Raw genomic sequence first — 13,960 nt, forward strand, 5'->3', positions numbered from 1 at the left:
GGTCGGAGGTTTGATTCCCACTGCTGCCCTGTGTGTTCGGAGTTTGCGTGTTCTCCCCGTGCTGCGGAGGTTTCCTCCGGGTACTCCGGTTTCCTCCCCCAGTCCAAAGACATGCATGGTAGGCTGATTGGCATGTCTAAAGTGTCCGTAGTGTATGAATGTGTGTGAGTGTGTATGGATTGGTACCCTGTCCAGGGTGTAACCTCACTGTGCCCAATGCTTCCTGGGATAGGCTCCAGGTGCCCCGTAACCCTGAAGGATAAACAGTATAGAAAATGGATGGATGGATGTTCCTACTGAATTTCCTAAACTGTGTTATTGTTATTATTGCTGTAAGAAATAAATTGTACAGTAGTATGTTACTTATGCCAGCATTTTAATATGTAGTTATTGTTACTTAGTCTAGTGTGTTAATATACTAAAACATGCCAAACAATTAAATGTGTTGAAAGTCCCAAACCAATGAAAATAAACCACTAAAAATGGTTTTCAGTCAGTCTTGACAAAAGGGTAAACCATACGTCTTTAGAATATGATAAAAACATGTTTCCTTCACATACATAAGAGGATTTAAGTAATGAAGCATATATGTGCTGGGGGATTTGTTTTATTAATGGAAGGAAGGCTTAGACAACATGGAAGTTCCCCTAGAAGTGGATTTGCCCAACCCAAATCTAGAGACCGTAAATTAGTCTGATAAATTACTGCCCCAATGACCTTCAGCTCATTTTAGAGGAACACCTTGTTCTCAGATCAAACATGAGGCCTACACATCAAAGGGATTAACGACTTGTCCTAATGAATTCATGAGTGAATACTGTTTTTCTGTCATCAAGCTATAAAAAAAATACTGGCACGGTCGTGAAAGGGCCTGTGATTATTTTACTCAGAGGTCGCTGCAGGTGCGGGAGCGCGCATCGGCAGGGGGCGCGCACGCTGTTGGGTCCTCCCCTGATCTGCAGCGATTTTCTCTGAACGGCGTCACGCGCTCGCTATACCCACGCACAGCAACAGCATCATCACGCTGCAGATCTCACGCATCCGTGTTGTTCAACCAGATCAATCCATCTTCCCAAAGCGCGCTCCGGCTGTCCCCGTCAGCATCCCGCAGATTAGGATAAGGTATCAGGTGCATGGCCGGACTCGAAAGCAGCACGGAGGTTATTCTGTTAATCTGTTCACATCATCAATTCTCTCTATTTAAAAAGAAATATTATTGTAAATATACTCTCGACTTTTGAATCAGATCTGATGCTACAGAGCGGCGCGCGCGCCTGAATCAGTGAGGCCGGGCCCGGTAATCGCATCCGCAGTGTGGCCAGAGACAGGGTGACGCGCGCGCACGCACACGCACATTTACACAGACACGCACAAGAGAGCGACGCTTGGTGTGCATTTGCCTCCGTCCCCGCCGTCTGTGGATGGGCCACGCGCCTCCGCAGTCGCCGCTCCGACGCGTTTAGTGGATGAAGATGGCGGACAGAGCCGAGATGTTCTCCCTCTCCACCTTCCACTCCCTCTCTCCTCCGGGCTGCAGGTAAGCAAATGCAGCATCTTTCTCAGCTTTTTATTTATTTTTTGTTTATTTTTATTTTTTAAACCCCATGGCCTCAGATTAAGCTGGGTTTTTATTTATTTTTTTTTATTTTTTTATCCCTTTATACCTACGCTCCTTGTAGGGAAAAACATGGTGATGGATATGATGATGATGATGATGATGATGATGATCTTCCCGCGAGTCTTTAGCGTCCTTGATGATGCGTCTGTTGGTTCTCGGGCACTTAATTGCGTGGGTATAATGCACCCCAATCTGTTTCAGATTAGCAAATGATCATGAAGACGAGTAGTATTGTTTTCCATGGCGCAGGATCCGCTTCCATAAGGAGAAAGGAGGCCCACGCCCTGTTGGGCTAATATGCAAACTGTAAACAGGGCAACTTAATCCATATCCAGGAGTGTTATCAGAATAATACCCATGCGGTTATCTTGTTAATGGGTCTAGGTCTTTAACTGGTTCATCTTCACTGTGTTTAAAGCATATCAGGTGAATACAGTGTGCACAGGCATCCATAGATAGCTATTGATTTGCCTGCTTTATGAATAAATTAATAGGATGTGTGTCACATTCTGTGTAACTGCAGATATAGATAGAGACAGATAGACTCTTGTCTCTCTATAAGTTTTGTGGTGTGTGTGTGTGTGTGTGTGTGTGTGTGTGTGTGTGTGTAAGAATTCAAATTCAGATAATCCAAAAGCAAGTGATATACGAGATCCATTTTCTACAGGGAGCGGCCGGTGTTGCATTATAAAGCGCAAATAAGAAAAGAAAAACCTAATACCTATAAACATTTTCACACACCCAAGTCTCTGTTTTCTTCTCGACAAGAAAGTGGTAGAAATAAATTCTTTATAGGCTACCAAGTAAACGTAGATTACACCTAGATGTTCTGAATCTGTCGGCTGGTGGGAGAATTTTCTTGTATTCCAAATATAAGCGCAATTAGAAATAAAAACTCCCAAGAATATACAGTGAAACAAGTGTTGAGTCTAGTAGGATGTTAATTCTGTAGCTTTCACCCTGACCTTCTAGAGGAAGAGCATTCAGATAAAAGGGTATAGCAGATAAATGAGCATTACAAAATGATTACAGCAGCTTGAGTAAGCAGGTAATGGATGTGGAGACCACCTTAAAACAGAAATGGAGGGTTATTAAGATGGCAGGTGGAACAGATCACCTCGCTATCTCTCTGACTCATTCGTTCTTTCCATTCTGTCTGTTCTATTAAGCTCTTTTTTCTTATCTAGCACTGAGTTTAGTACTCTTTTCTTTATATGATACAATATATCCATGTACTGTTTCTCTCTCTCTCTCTCTCTCTCTCTCTCTCTCTCTCTCTCCCGCTCTCTCTCTGTCTCTCTGTTTCTCTCTCTGTTTCTCCTAACTCTATGTATTACCTCCAAATCTGATTTCTCTTTCTGTCATTATGATGAAAATACAAATCTGTCTCCTCATCCTCCCTTTCTTTCCATCAGCTCATTGCTGAAACAGCTGAAATAATGGGCACTGTTGTGCGGTCTGTAATACTTTAGGATATGAGTCTTATAATGGAGTGTGTGCATGTGTGTGCATGTGTGTGCATGTGTGTGCATGTGTGTGCGTGTGTGTGTGTGTGTGTGTGTGTGTGTGAATGTTTGGTTTGTTTCTGTGATGATGCTTCATAGAATGCCTGACTTTTTTTTTGCGTAAGCTTTAGTTAATGCTGTGGGTAAAGCCCGAGCAAACAAATACAAGCCAAGAATTAAATGAAAAAAAAAAAGGAAAAAGGAAAAAAAAATCTGTATCTAAAATATGTATTTGTATTCTATTATATATTTTAGAATTAAACAAGTCATAAACAGAAAAGTATAAGTATGATTTTCTTTGATTAAGGTCATTTACATCTGCGTTTACATCCATGATTAATATTGATTAAGGTCATTAACATCATAAGTTTTTGGGGTTCCAGAGTCCCCAATACAATATGTGTAGAAAAAAAGTTTTCATTTTTTCTCTTGACCTTTTTTATAACCATGTAGATAGAAAATGACTCATGCCATAAAAAATATTTTCTGTGTTAAAGAAGGTGGTGAAATCTGCAAATCTACACCAAATAATTAAATGATTCAAGGTTTATGTGTTACATGGGCTGTATACAGGCAAAGCTGTATTTTATATGTTTGCTAAAAATAATGCATAGAAATGTTTGGCCCCCGAAAGAACGTACTATATTTGCTATATTTGGAAATATGGCAAATCCAATGAGATAATTTGCCTGTCTGACCACTCACAACATTGTTATGTACAAATCTACAAAATACTGTACATACAACTCCCTTGAATTTAATCCTCTGTAGCTGGTGTCTCAGTCATACCAAACAAAACATCACGGAATGAAATATTAGAAAAATAACCTGATAAGACAATGTTAAGTATGTTTTTGAGATATTAAAGCGGGTCTGGGGTGTCCAGAAGCCCCCAAAATTTAAATAGTGTCAAATGTCATAATTACAAATGTATAGATAGACTCTAAAGTAATGTAATCAAGAGCAGAAATAGTCAGAGGGCAAAAAGACATACAGAGAATATTTTCTAAATGATAAAGCAAAAAATCAATAAGAAAATATTTGCAATAAACATCCCAGAAATGTTTGTGTGATCTCTTAGAGATATAATAAACTCGAAGCAGCTGAGTATATATTTTATAAAATAAATAATGATTAATATCATAAAAGAATTTCATAATGATACTCGAAATACATCATGGTGCTGTGATGCTATAGCAATAAAATTGTATTTCATTCTGTATGATACAGTTGTATAACTTGATATTTCCTCAGCTCCTTGATTCATGCTGATGATTTACCAATTCTGGGTTTATTCATGTGTCCGTCCTAAAAGGCCATTGTTTTTTTGTTCTCAACTCATGAGTATATCAGTGCTTTGACGATTGTCTGGGATATTGATTAGATTAAACCTTCATGTTGGGTGGGAGGAGCACCTAGTTTTATTTTCTCTGAGTCCTCGCAAGGCTCCTCAGCCCCCATTTCATTGTACGTTTATCCATAACAATGTACAAATGATGCAGTAATCCACTTCAAGGTTAAAAGCCTTTCTCAAAGGCTCTTGGGATTTGAATTCGTGACCTTCGCCTCACTAGTGCAGAACCTTCACAGCTGACCTGCCCCTTATTCTAGAAGATTTTAGAAGCTTCTTAGCAGTGTGTGTGTGTGTGTGCCAGTATAAATGCCCTCTCAACCGTTGACTGAAAATTGAGCAAAAGTGGAGACTAATAAGCAGCATTGATGGTACAGCAGTTTATAAGCCCAGAACAGATGAAATGTAGGGATGAGCTAGATGTTAATATGTTGTAAGTGTATTAAGGGCATTATGAATGGTTCTGAGAAAACAAAATCTTGTTTTGAGCCTAACCTTACTGTAATCTCGGCATAACAGACTCTCAACAGTAAATTTCAGTGAAAGGTAATATAGCCTACAGTAATAGTACTCCAACCCTAAATAATGACGCTGTTAGGGTATTGTCGAAATATGGAGTTTATTTCTGCTTCCTTTCTAAATTAAACCTGCTATATGGATTAGTTTGGCTGTCAACATTAACACACACTCATGAAAATACATTGTGTTGAAAGATGAAAGCTTTGTTTTGCAGTAATCTGTCTTACATAATAACGTGTGTGTTTGTGTGTGTGTAAACAGATGAAAAGAGTTGGTCTGTGAGCATAAAAGTCATTTTCAGTGTATACTGCCCTTCAAACTTTAATGAGGATTGTGTTTGTCTGCAATGATCTAGGGTAAAGGTTTTCTAGGTTTATTTTGAGGAAAAATATATTCATTCATTCAATTTCTTTAAGCACTACAGTGAATCCGTAGCCTATCTCAGGAACACTGGCCGTCAGTTGGGAATACACCCTGGATGGGACAGTTCAGTAGGAGATTCAGTAGTCAGTCTATTAGAAATGTATTTTGGGAGGTGGGAGGAAGAAGAGAACCCAGAGGAATCCCACATGGACATAGAGTACTGTAGGGAGAACATGTCAAACTCCATATAAACAGTAACCCGTGAATAAGATGGAACCGGGGATGCTGAAGCTGTAAGGCAGCAACGTTACTGACTGAAACAGTGACACATGCAAATATCTGTGGCAATAACTAACATGTTAACCCTTTCATTTCTACGTAAGGGTCTTTTTCAGATTTTGTACAACTTCAGCTAAAGTAATCTAATTAACACCCTTTTAGATGTGTAAATATAACTGAGCCAAAAGATTCGACTTGGTGTCTCTTTCTCTTTCCTTCTCTCTTTGCTGACGTCTTTGCTGACATTAATGCCACGTCTAGATTCCAGAATGTAAATCATGTAGAAAAGACAACTGTTGCGGTCATGTGCAGTACAGTACAAGCTGTCATTGTTAAACTGGACCACAAAAAGAATGTGTATTTAGGGGTAAAATCAAGGCAAACCAGGACTAACCAAAAATAGACCAACATTTTATGGGTTAGACTGACCTAGTTCTGTTTCCATCCTCTCCAAACATCTATTGAGATGTATTTTGGGTTTGTTGTTCATCATTATACTCAATGCACATCCAGATTCAAGTCAGTTATCCAGCACAGGGACACATGTGAAACTCCATACAGTCAGGAACCCAAGCTCAGGATTGAACCGGGGACTCTGGGACTGTGAGGGGGCAATATTACTCACGTTCTCAGCATAATGAAAATGATCTCATCTTTTACCTGAATGTATCTTTGATGTGACTTACTTGATATGTGTTGATTATTTGTGAATGATACAACATCACAAAATATGAGTTTACTGAATGGCATGGCATATCAGGTCATTCTGAATATGGGGGTGGATGTGTGAAAGAGAAAGAGGAGATTAAGATGCAGAGAACATCTCATAACTGAGCTGCTATGTGAAAACAGGCTTGATCTATAATGCTTTATAAACGTGAGTCATGTGGTATCGACATTTCCAGCTTATTGCAGCACATGTCCTTTGCTGCAACACACTCAAAATGTGTGTGTATGCATTTAACCATGTGACAAGTCAGTTAGCAATCAAATCAGAACAGGTTATATTACCAGCTAAAGGAGGAAAGTAATGCTGTGTGTCATTTTCATCCATTAACATTGCTGATACCATTTAGGTAATGACTCTGTGCTGTATGAATGAATCGAGACACAATGACAGCTCAATGCTTGATGACCAATGCTCTCAGTGAAATGTTCAATCTGCTTGATTACAAGATTAAAATAACACACACACAAAATACAAAGCATTCCTGGGGTAGATCAGGTATTGTGGGATCTTTGTGGCTGAGAATGAGCATGGCGTCTGACCAGTGACATGTGACACATCACATGACTTGTTTATTGAACTGTTTGTTGCAGTCACAAACTCCTCTAGTTTCACCAAAAATCTATAAACAAATTGATGTGTGCTGCAGACCCTCTGTGAGTTTTCATCATTGCAATCCAATAAAACTTTAATAAACGTATTGGGGTTATTGCTTTTTTCCGCCTTTTTTATTTTTGCCTGGAAGCAGACCTGTGTTACCGCTCATAGCTTCACTGGAATGTTGTATTATGTATATGATTAATGCAAGGGCTAAAAATGGCTAAGCTTAACTTTCAGCTTTACGCTTTCAGTCTGGCATAGCTGCCATTTTCTTTATCCATCGATTTTCTACTTATGCGCTGATGCTCTGATTCTGTGAATACGCTGGTGTAATAGTAAAAACTAAATTAGAAAGTAATACAAAATACAGCTACATAATCATTTATTGGCAAGATTGAGATGTGAAAATATTGCGGTACCAATGCGTTCATGTTATGGCAGATGGGAACTGTGTTTCACACGGAAATCTGAACTTATTTAGAAGCGAATGTCTGTGCATTGGATAATCAAATAAATATCTGATTATAAAGCACTGTTTTTTTTTGTTATATATATATTTGTGGAATTTATGCAGGCTATATATTTAGGTGTCATTTTCTAACCGTTGCATTATAGTGCTCTATATTCATGTGTTATATTGTGGATTAATCCCCTCTTTCCTTTATAGTGCACTTTTCTTTAATCTTTCTGTCACTTCCATGATCTAACTATCTAGTCTCATCTTCTACCATTACATAATTTATACAGGCACATGGCATGCAGTGCTGCAGGCTGTGTGCATTAGTGTGTGTCAGTGTGTGTGTATGTGTGTGTGTGTGTGTATGTGTGTGTGTGTGTGTATGTGTGGACACATACTGGCAATTTTTAATGAGCTTCTTCATTATTGTCGCTTAAAAAAAAATGCTGGTCTTTGTTTTAGAGAGAGAAAAGACTGGAATAAAGGAATGCTGGGAGGAGGAGAGGGAAAGCCCATGCACTCATTGTATGCTGTTAAATTATTGTGTGGTTTGAAAATTACCGTAGCAACGACATGTAAATTGGCAACCACTTTGGAATTCATCTCTGTAGTGCAGTTTATGTATATGAAAGAGGAGCATCAAGCGCTCTTGAAATCTCACTCCATTACTTTTCCTCTGCAGAGTCGGCATTACTTACTGTACTAAATAACTCGCCACGTGTTATTAAGCTTACAATTATTACATGCTGTTTAATATGGTAAACTGTAGATTAATTGGTTAAATGTTTTGGATGATGAATGTGTAACAGCACAGTGGGTTATGTTTATGATGACTTATAGAGGAGAGAATACACATAGCACATGTGTTCTATGAAATTACTGTCTTGAAACCCTAGATGAAAGTAGGATGAGTCAGCGAATGAGCTTGTACTGGTAGGATGCAGTTGTCATGGTGACAGCTGTTAAAGGTGACCTCACCCTACTTAACAAGACCAAACCCTCTGTGGGATTTTCTGCTAATGGTGTGACATCACCCCTTATCTAGCACCCACTGCCATGGCAACAGCTGATGGCGGGCAACTGATGTTGCATTGCTGAGTGCTGAAAAGGTCCTGCCGACTGTAATAAGGATGGTGTGATAGGAGGTTTCGGCGGTGGGTCACTGCAGGGACTGATTTTAGGGGGGGTTGAGAAGTGAGAATCTACTAAATATCATGTTGTTGTCATATGACACACACACACACACACACACACACACACACACATGTTAGCACACACATTAGATTTTAGCCATTTAGCACAGAAAATTGGGAAGTTATTTTTCTTATGTATGGATCAGTCAGGAAAATTGAACTATGAATAATAGCTAGCTGTGTGCTACCATATGACCAGTAAACTAAACTACCCTGGATGGACCTTATTGATCCATTGATTGATTCATTGATTCTGTAAATAGCTTCTTGAGAGCTAGGCCTGATTTTTTATTTTATTTTACCAAGGTGTATTTCTTAGAGATGTGTGTTCTCTTTTAATATTACGTAGGACTGTTTGTAATGCCGCTGCAACCCGCTTTGAAGGAATTGTGAACAAAATATAAACAATTAGTACCAGGATAAAGTCTTTCCAGAAGATGAATGAATGAACACAGTAATGTATCCTACAGCATCACATTGAGTATGCTCCTATGTTAATGAATGTGGACTTTTGTTGTCCTGCATCTGTATACCTGACAAGTGACAGTAAACATTTCATGAAATAGGTACATGAAATGGGTACTGTTTGCAGCACTGTATATTTTTATATAGGTATATATTGTGGATTTGCTGAAAGATTTTCAGAACACTGCAGCATTTAATAACATGTAGAGGTATGATATAACATGTTAACATGCTTCTTGAAGTATGAATATATTTGGTGTTCTTTAGTCTTAGATTATGTCCTTCAAAAAAAACAAAAAAAACCTAGATACCTAAAGGTTTTTATTTTTTTTATATATTACTTTAGGCTTCAGAGACTTTGGTGGAGGCTTTTGTGATTCAGTTGATGTGATCATTACAAATACTATGGTTGAATTCTTTGACTGAGTAAATATAGGAAGTGATAGCAACTCTGTATTTCTCTTGATTATTTGCCAGTCATGTTTTGGATGCTAAAGTTCATTGTCAGGATGATTTTGGATCATTTGTATGCATCGACCTGCCAAGCAGATTTGGACTTCTGTGGGTTTGAGGTCAGGCTCAGCGGTTTAACTGGTTCCAGGATGTGCAAGTGAAGAGATGAATAACCTGATTACATGCTTGTATACAGTCTAGTAGGCATTTGATTAACCCTTCATGTTCTGCACCTTTACATAGAAACAATAATAGAGATGATTTGTGCATGATTTTATTTTTTAATTGAAAGATATTTTAGGTTGAAAACAATTTGACACCAAAACACTTTATTCAATTTTCTTTTAACTGCCAATCTTGAAATGGAAAGACAAAAGAGATTCCACTAAATAGCAGTCTACTACAGAGATCTTACAATTTCCATGTAATTGATACAGGTATTAATGAAGCTGTGGAGACCATAGCTTCTGTTAGAGATTTCTTTGGAGTGTTGTTAGTGGTGTTCAGGCAACCTGGGCAAAGCCCACCTGGTTGTTTGCACGGTCAAACACAGAGTAGTAGGCCCTGAGGAAGACGTCACCGAAGATCCAGAGAGGCTGGTTGTTCTGAGAGGGCAGGTTGGTGGGAGTGATGTCAACAGTGCAGTAGCCACTCTGGTTCTGTTGTGAAGGTACACACAATATAATCAGGCTTTGGAGTTTCTCACTGTTTATCTCAGTATTTGTCAGATCCTGTTGGTGTATCAATATTTGGAGAGAGGAACTTACCTGGATGTAGGCAGAGGGACCCAGAGGGAAAGCCACTCCACTGATGGTGAAGGTCAGAGTGGGGAGACTGCTGATATTGTTACAGTTCACAAAATACTGTAAAAAGATATGTGGAAGATGTTCAGGCAGATTTGTTCATACATTCTCTAAAGATATTCAGGTCAGCTGTCTGTAATAAGGCATCAGTAACACTGACAGATTAGTACAACTGAAAAGATGCTCTGATGCTCTCACAGGACTAATAACCTCTGGAGAAATATCAGTCATGGAGCAATTTTTTGAACATCTCACAGAGCACCAATAATTTCATTATTTGAAAATGGAAAGAATATGGCAAAATCATGGCTTAGTGGAGGCTGTCCACCAAAATTTAGTGACTGGACAAAGAGGAGATGAGGCAGAGAAGCAAACAAGAGGCCATGGGTAACTCTGGAGGAGCTGGAGTGATCTGCAACTCAGTTGGGAGAAGGTGCTTATAGTACACCTATAGCCCAACTGTTCATTGTACAACTATAGCCCATACATTCTGCAAAGGTGTTCTTTATTACAGAGTGGTGAGCCATATTTAATAATGTTGAAGACTCAGAAAACTTGTAGATTGTCTGGTCTAATGAGACCAAAATTTAAGTGCTTGGTTTGGTGGAAACCCAACAGCGATGGTGGTATTATTAAGTTAAGAGCTACCTTTGGTCTCATTTCTGACTGATGTTCTTCTTACTCATTCACTGACTGTTGGAAGCTGGCCTCATCTAGAGAGAACTGTGGTTGTTACATATTCTCTCCATTTTTAATAATTGATGTAATGGTGCTTATGTTGGATGTTCAAAGTTTGGGATATTTTCATTGATAAGAACTTTGTCCAATTTTACAACAACATAGTGAATATTTACATAATTACCTTATAACGTTTTACCTCATTTTAGCTTTGACATTTTTTTACATTTACATTTTACATTGCAAATAATTTTACTAATGTTACAGATTCCCCCCTCAATTTTATTTAAATTTGTTTATGTGAGTACCTCGCCGTAACTGTCCTGCTGAGCCCCAATGTATTGCATCAGAGAGGACATGACGTTGCTAGGGGCAGTAAGGCTGGGGGTACCGGTGTCCACAATGGCCTGGCAACCACCATACTGAGAGCACCAGCCAGTCTGCTGTCCTGAAACCTGGAACCTGAGCCATATTAATGTTTATGATTAGAAAAACATTCCAAATAATTTTAAACTTGACAGTAGAGATTGATTTAGTGATGAATACTGAGATTTCAGAACTCAGACCATTCTGAAAACTTGTAGTTTTCAGAATGGTCACTAATTATGTTGTTAGTAATTCATAAGAAGCTAATTATGATGAATGGCACTTACTCCTGAATGCCAATCTGCCAGTAGGTCTCAGCAGTTACTGGTGTCCAGGAGATCTGACCCTGATACATGTTGGTGTCCACAGCACCAAAAGCCGCCTCACTGCCAGACCCTCCAACCCTGAACAATCAGAGCCATACAGGTTTAGCTATTAATCCATACCAATGCAACAACAATTAATAAAATTTATGTCTATATATATATATATATATATATATATATATATATATATATATATATATATATATATATATATATGAATGCATGGTCAAATTCACATTTTAGTTATATCATTAATGTTGCGATGCTGTTTCTGTAATTTTTGAATAATAGCTCTTGCTTACGGGCTCAGATAGATCCCAAACAGGTTTTGTTCGAGGAGACCCTGCTGCATCATGTTGTCCATGAGGGGCATGGCATTTCCAACAGCAATAGATTGGTAGGCCAGACCAAGAATTCCATCAAATGGAGCCTGTAGGAAGGGCTGGCTTGGCTCGTTAGTGCTCAGACCGATCTCCTGATTAGGGACTTGGATTCCAGCCAGCTAACAAAAGTAAAAAAGACAAATGCTGTGTTCTAGGAGCTCACACATGATTTACACCAACAAAAGTGCACGTGAACACAGAAATCATATTTGTTGGAATTTATATCAGTCAGCTAAATTCGACCACTTAAATATCAATGATAAAACACGTCATTGCAATAAGGTCACTCTGCCGAATTCTTAAAGTGAACGAGGGAAAATAATTTGATTGGATATCACCTAAACACACCTCTTGATATTGTATTCATTTTAACCCAGACCCTTTATACCATCACAGCAATATTGTGCCCTTTTTTTTTGATAATGGTGAAAATAGGGACTTTCGTCTCTTATAGATGTATACCATATGCAGCATGGAACATAGAATAGTCATAGTCATAGTATATCGTTTAGGTGTATATGTGATAAAATATGAGCTTGAACACTCACAGTGACAGTATCATAACCAAAGACGCCATTGAGAGCTCCAGCTCCGTAGGACAGGTAGAAGGTTTGGTTGGTGCTCTGGTAGGTGGAGGACTGCTGAGGGTTGAACTGTGTTTGTGCCGCTGAGGAGAGAAATGCACAAAGCTATGTTATAAATATATATTTTTGCCTAATTGCACACACAGTATGTCTATAAAACTCCCTGGTGTCAGTGTTTCTAATGCAGTACTGTAGTGGTGTGTATAGATACAGTATGAACTTACTGCATGCCTGGGTGCTGCAGTAATTAGAGTTGACCCACAGATTGGAAGAGCCTGTGTCGAAGAGCACTTGGAAGGACTGGGGTGGTGTGCCTACACTGATCACGCCAAAGTAGTATGACTGAAACACAGGTGTTAAACTTATTAGATTAATGCATCTGCTGGTTTAAGAAGTAAGATTGGGATTGGACTTACATCAGCATAGGTCATGGAAGCAATAGTGGAAGTGGCCAGGACCTCCGGGGGCTGATACTTAAGGGCTGGATCAGTGTAGGGCAGATGGATGCCCTTCTCCCTCAGACGCTCTTTGATGGACTTACCCTTTATCAGGGGAACCCTGCACAGACACACAAAGCCTTGGATAAACGCAACATAAATCCAGCACTATTCACAACTGGAGACTAGTGCATAAAAATTAAAAAGAGAGATGAGAGACAACAACTAAATGGTAAAGACATAGAACTTACCTGATAGCTGCCTCCGAGAGTATGAGGCAAGCCATAAGGATGATTAGGCCCTTCATAGTGATTCTAGTTCTCTCTTTGCCCGAATGAACACACCGACCATTCGCACAACGCAAGCTTTTTATACACACACCAGTCGCATATCATTATGCATATAAACTTTTCTTTACATGCGCCAGCACTTTTCTGTCTGATGGAAACACTCACCTAATGCCAGGCTTTACTGATAAGACACACAAACAAGATTTTTACCAGTAAAGGGATGGAGCCAAATCTAAGATGGAAAGCACTAAAAAAAATGAATCTAAATACATCCTAATTAGCTATATGTATCCTTACGTTGTTTTTTTTTCTAATGTAGTTCCTTTGAAAATATACCCAAAAATCTGAACATTATGTATTGAAGTACTGTATATTATGGTTACTAAGTTCTGGTCCACTGGCAAAAATAATCGTAATTTTACCATTTATTCAGTAAGGAATAAACCATTTCAGGGTGTGCTGTTATAGGAAATTAATCAATCAAATGTTGTATCCTGACACAAAGCAGAGTTCCTGTTACCACCCTGAAGTTTATCATGCTATGTATGTATAACAGCATGTTC

General features: G+C 38.8%; 1 protein-coding gene across 1 annotated transcript; it reads right to left on the bottom strand.

The window, feature by feature from the left end:
* Positions 1 to 9,782: 9,782 nt before the first annotated feature.
* Positions 9,783 to 13,466, bottom strand: LOC108264670 (gastricsin). The gene is made up of 9 exons (XM_017466420.3): positions 13,359 to 13,466; positions 13,087 to 13,228; positions 12,895 to 13,012; positions 12,635 to 12,753; positions 12,006 to 12,205; positions 11,665 to 11,781; positions 11,320 to 11,473; positions 10,298 to 10,393; positions 9,783 to 10,189 (listed from the first exon to the last, which is right to left on the bottom strand). Exons 1-9 carry the CDS (start codon positions 13,412 to 13,414, stop codon positions 10,034 to 10,036), a joined length of 1,158 nt encoding a protein of 385 aa, XP_017321909.1. The 5' UTR covers positions 13,415 to 13,466; the 3' UTR covers positions 9,783 to 10,033.
* Positions 13,467 to 13,960: the final 494 nt, after the last annotated feature.

This window comes from Ictalurus punctatus, chromosome 4 (genome assembly GCF_001660625.3).
Source record: "Ictalurus punctatus breed USDA103 chromosome 4, Coco_2.0, whole genome shotgun sequence".
Lineage (NCBI taxonomy): Eukaryota > Metazoa > Chordata > Actinopteri > Siluriformes > Ictaluridae > Ictalurus > Ictalurus punctatus.

Excerpts from the sequence above, each read along its gene's own strand:
- LOC108264670 (XM_017466420.3), bottom strand. The coding sequence starts at position 13,414 with ATGAAGGGCCTAATCATCCTTATGGCTTGCCTCATACTCTCGGAGGCA. Across the intron at positions 12,754-12,894 it reads CTGCAGCACCCAGGCATGCA|CGGCACAAACACAGTTCAAC; the intron begins GTAAGTTCATAC and ends TTCTCTCCTCAG. Across the intron at positions 10,190-10,297 it reads GTCCCTCTGCCTACATCCAG|AACCAGAGTGGCTACTGCAC; the intron begins GTAAGTTCCTCT and ends CCTTCACAACAG.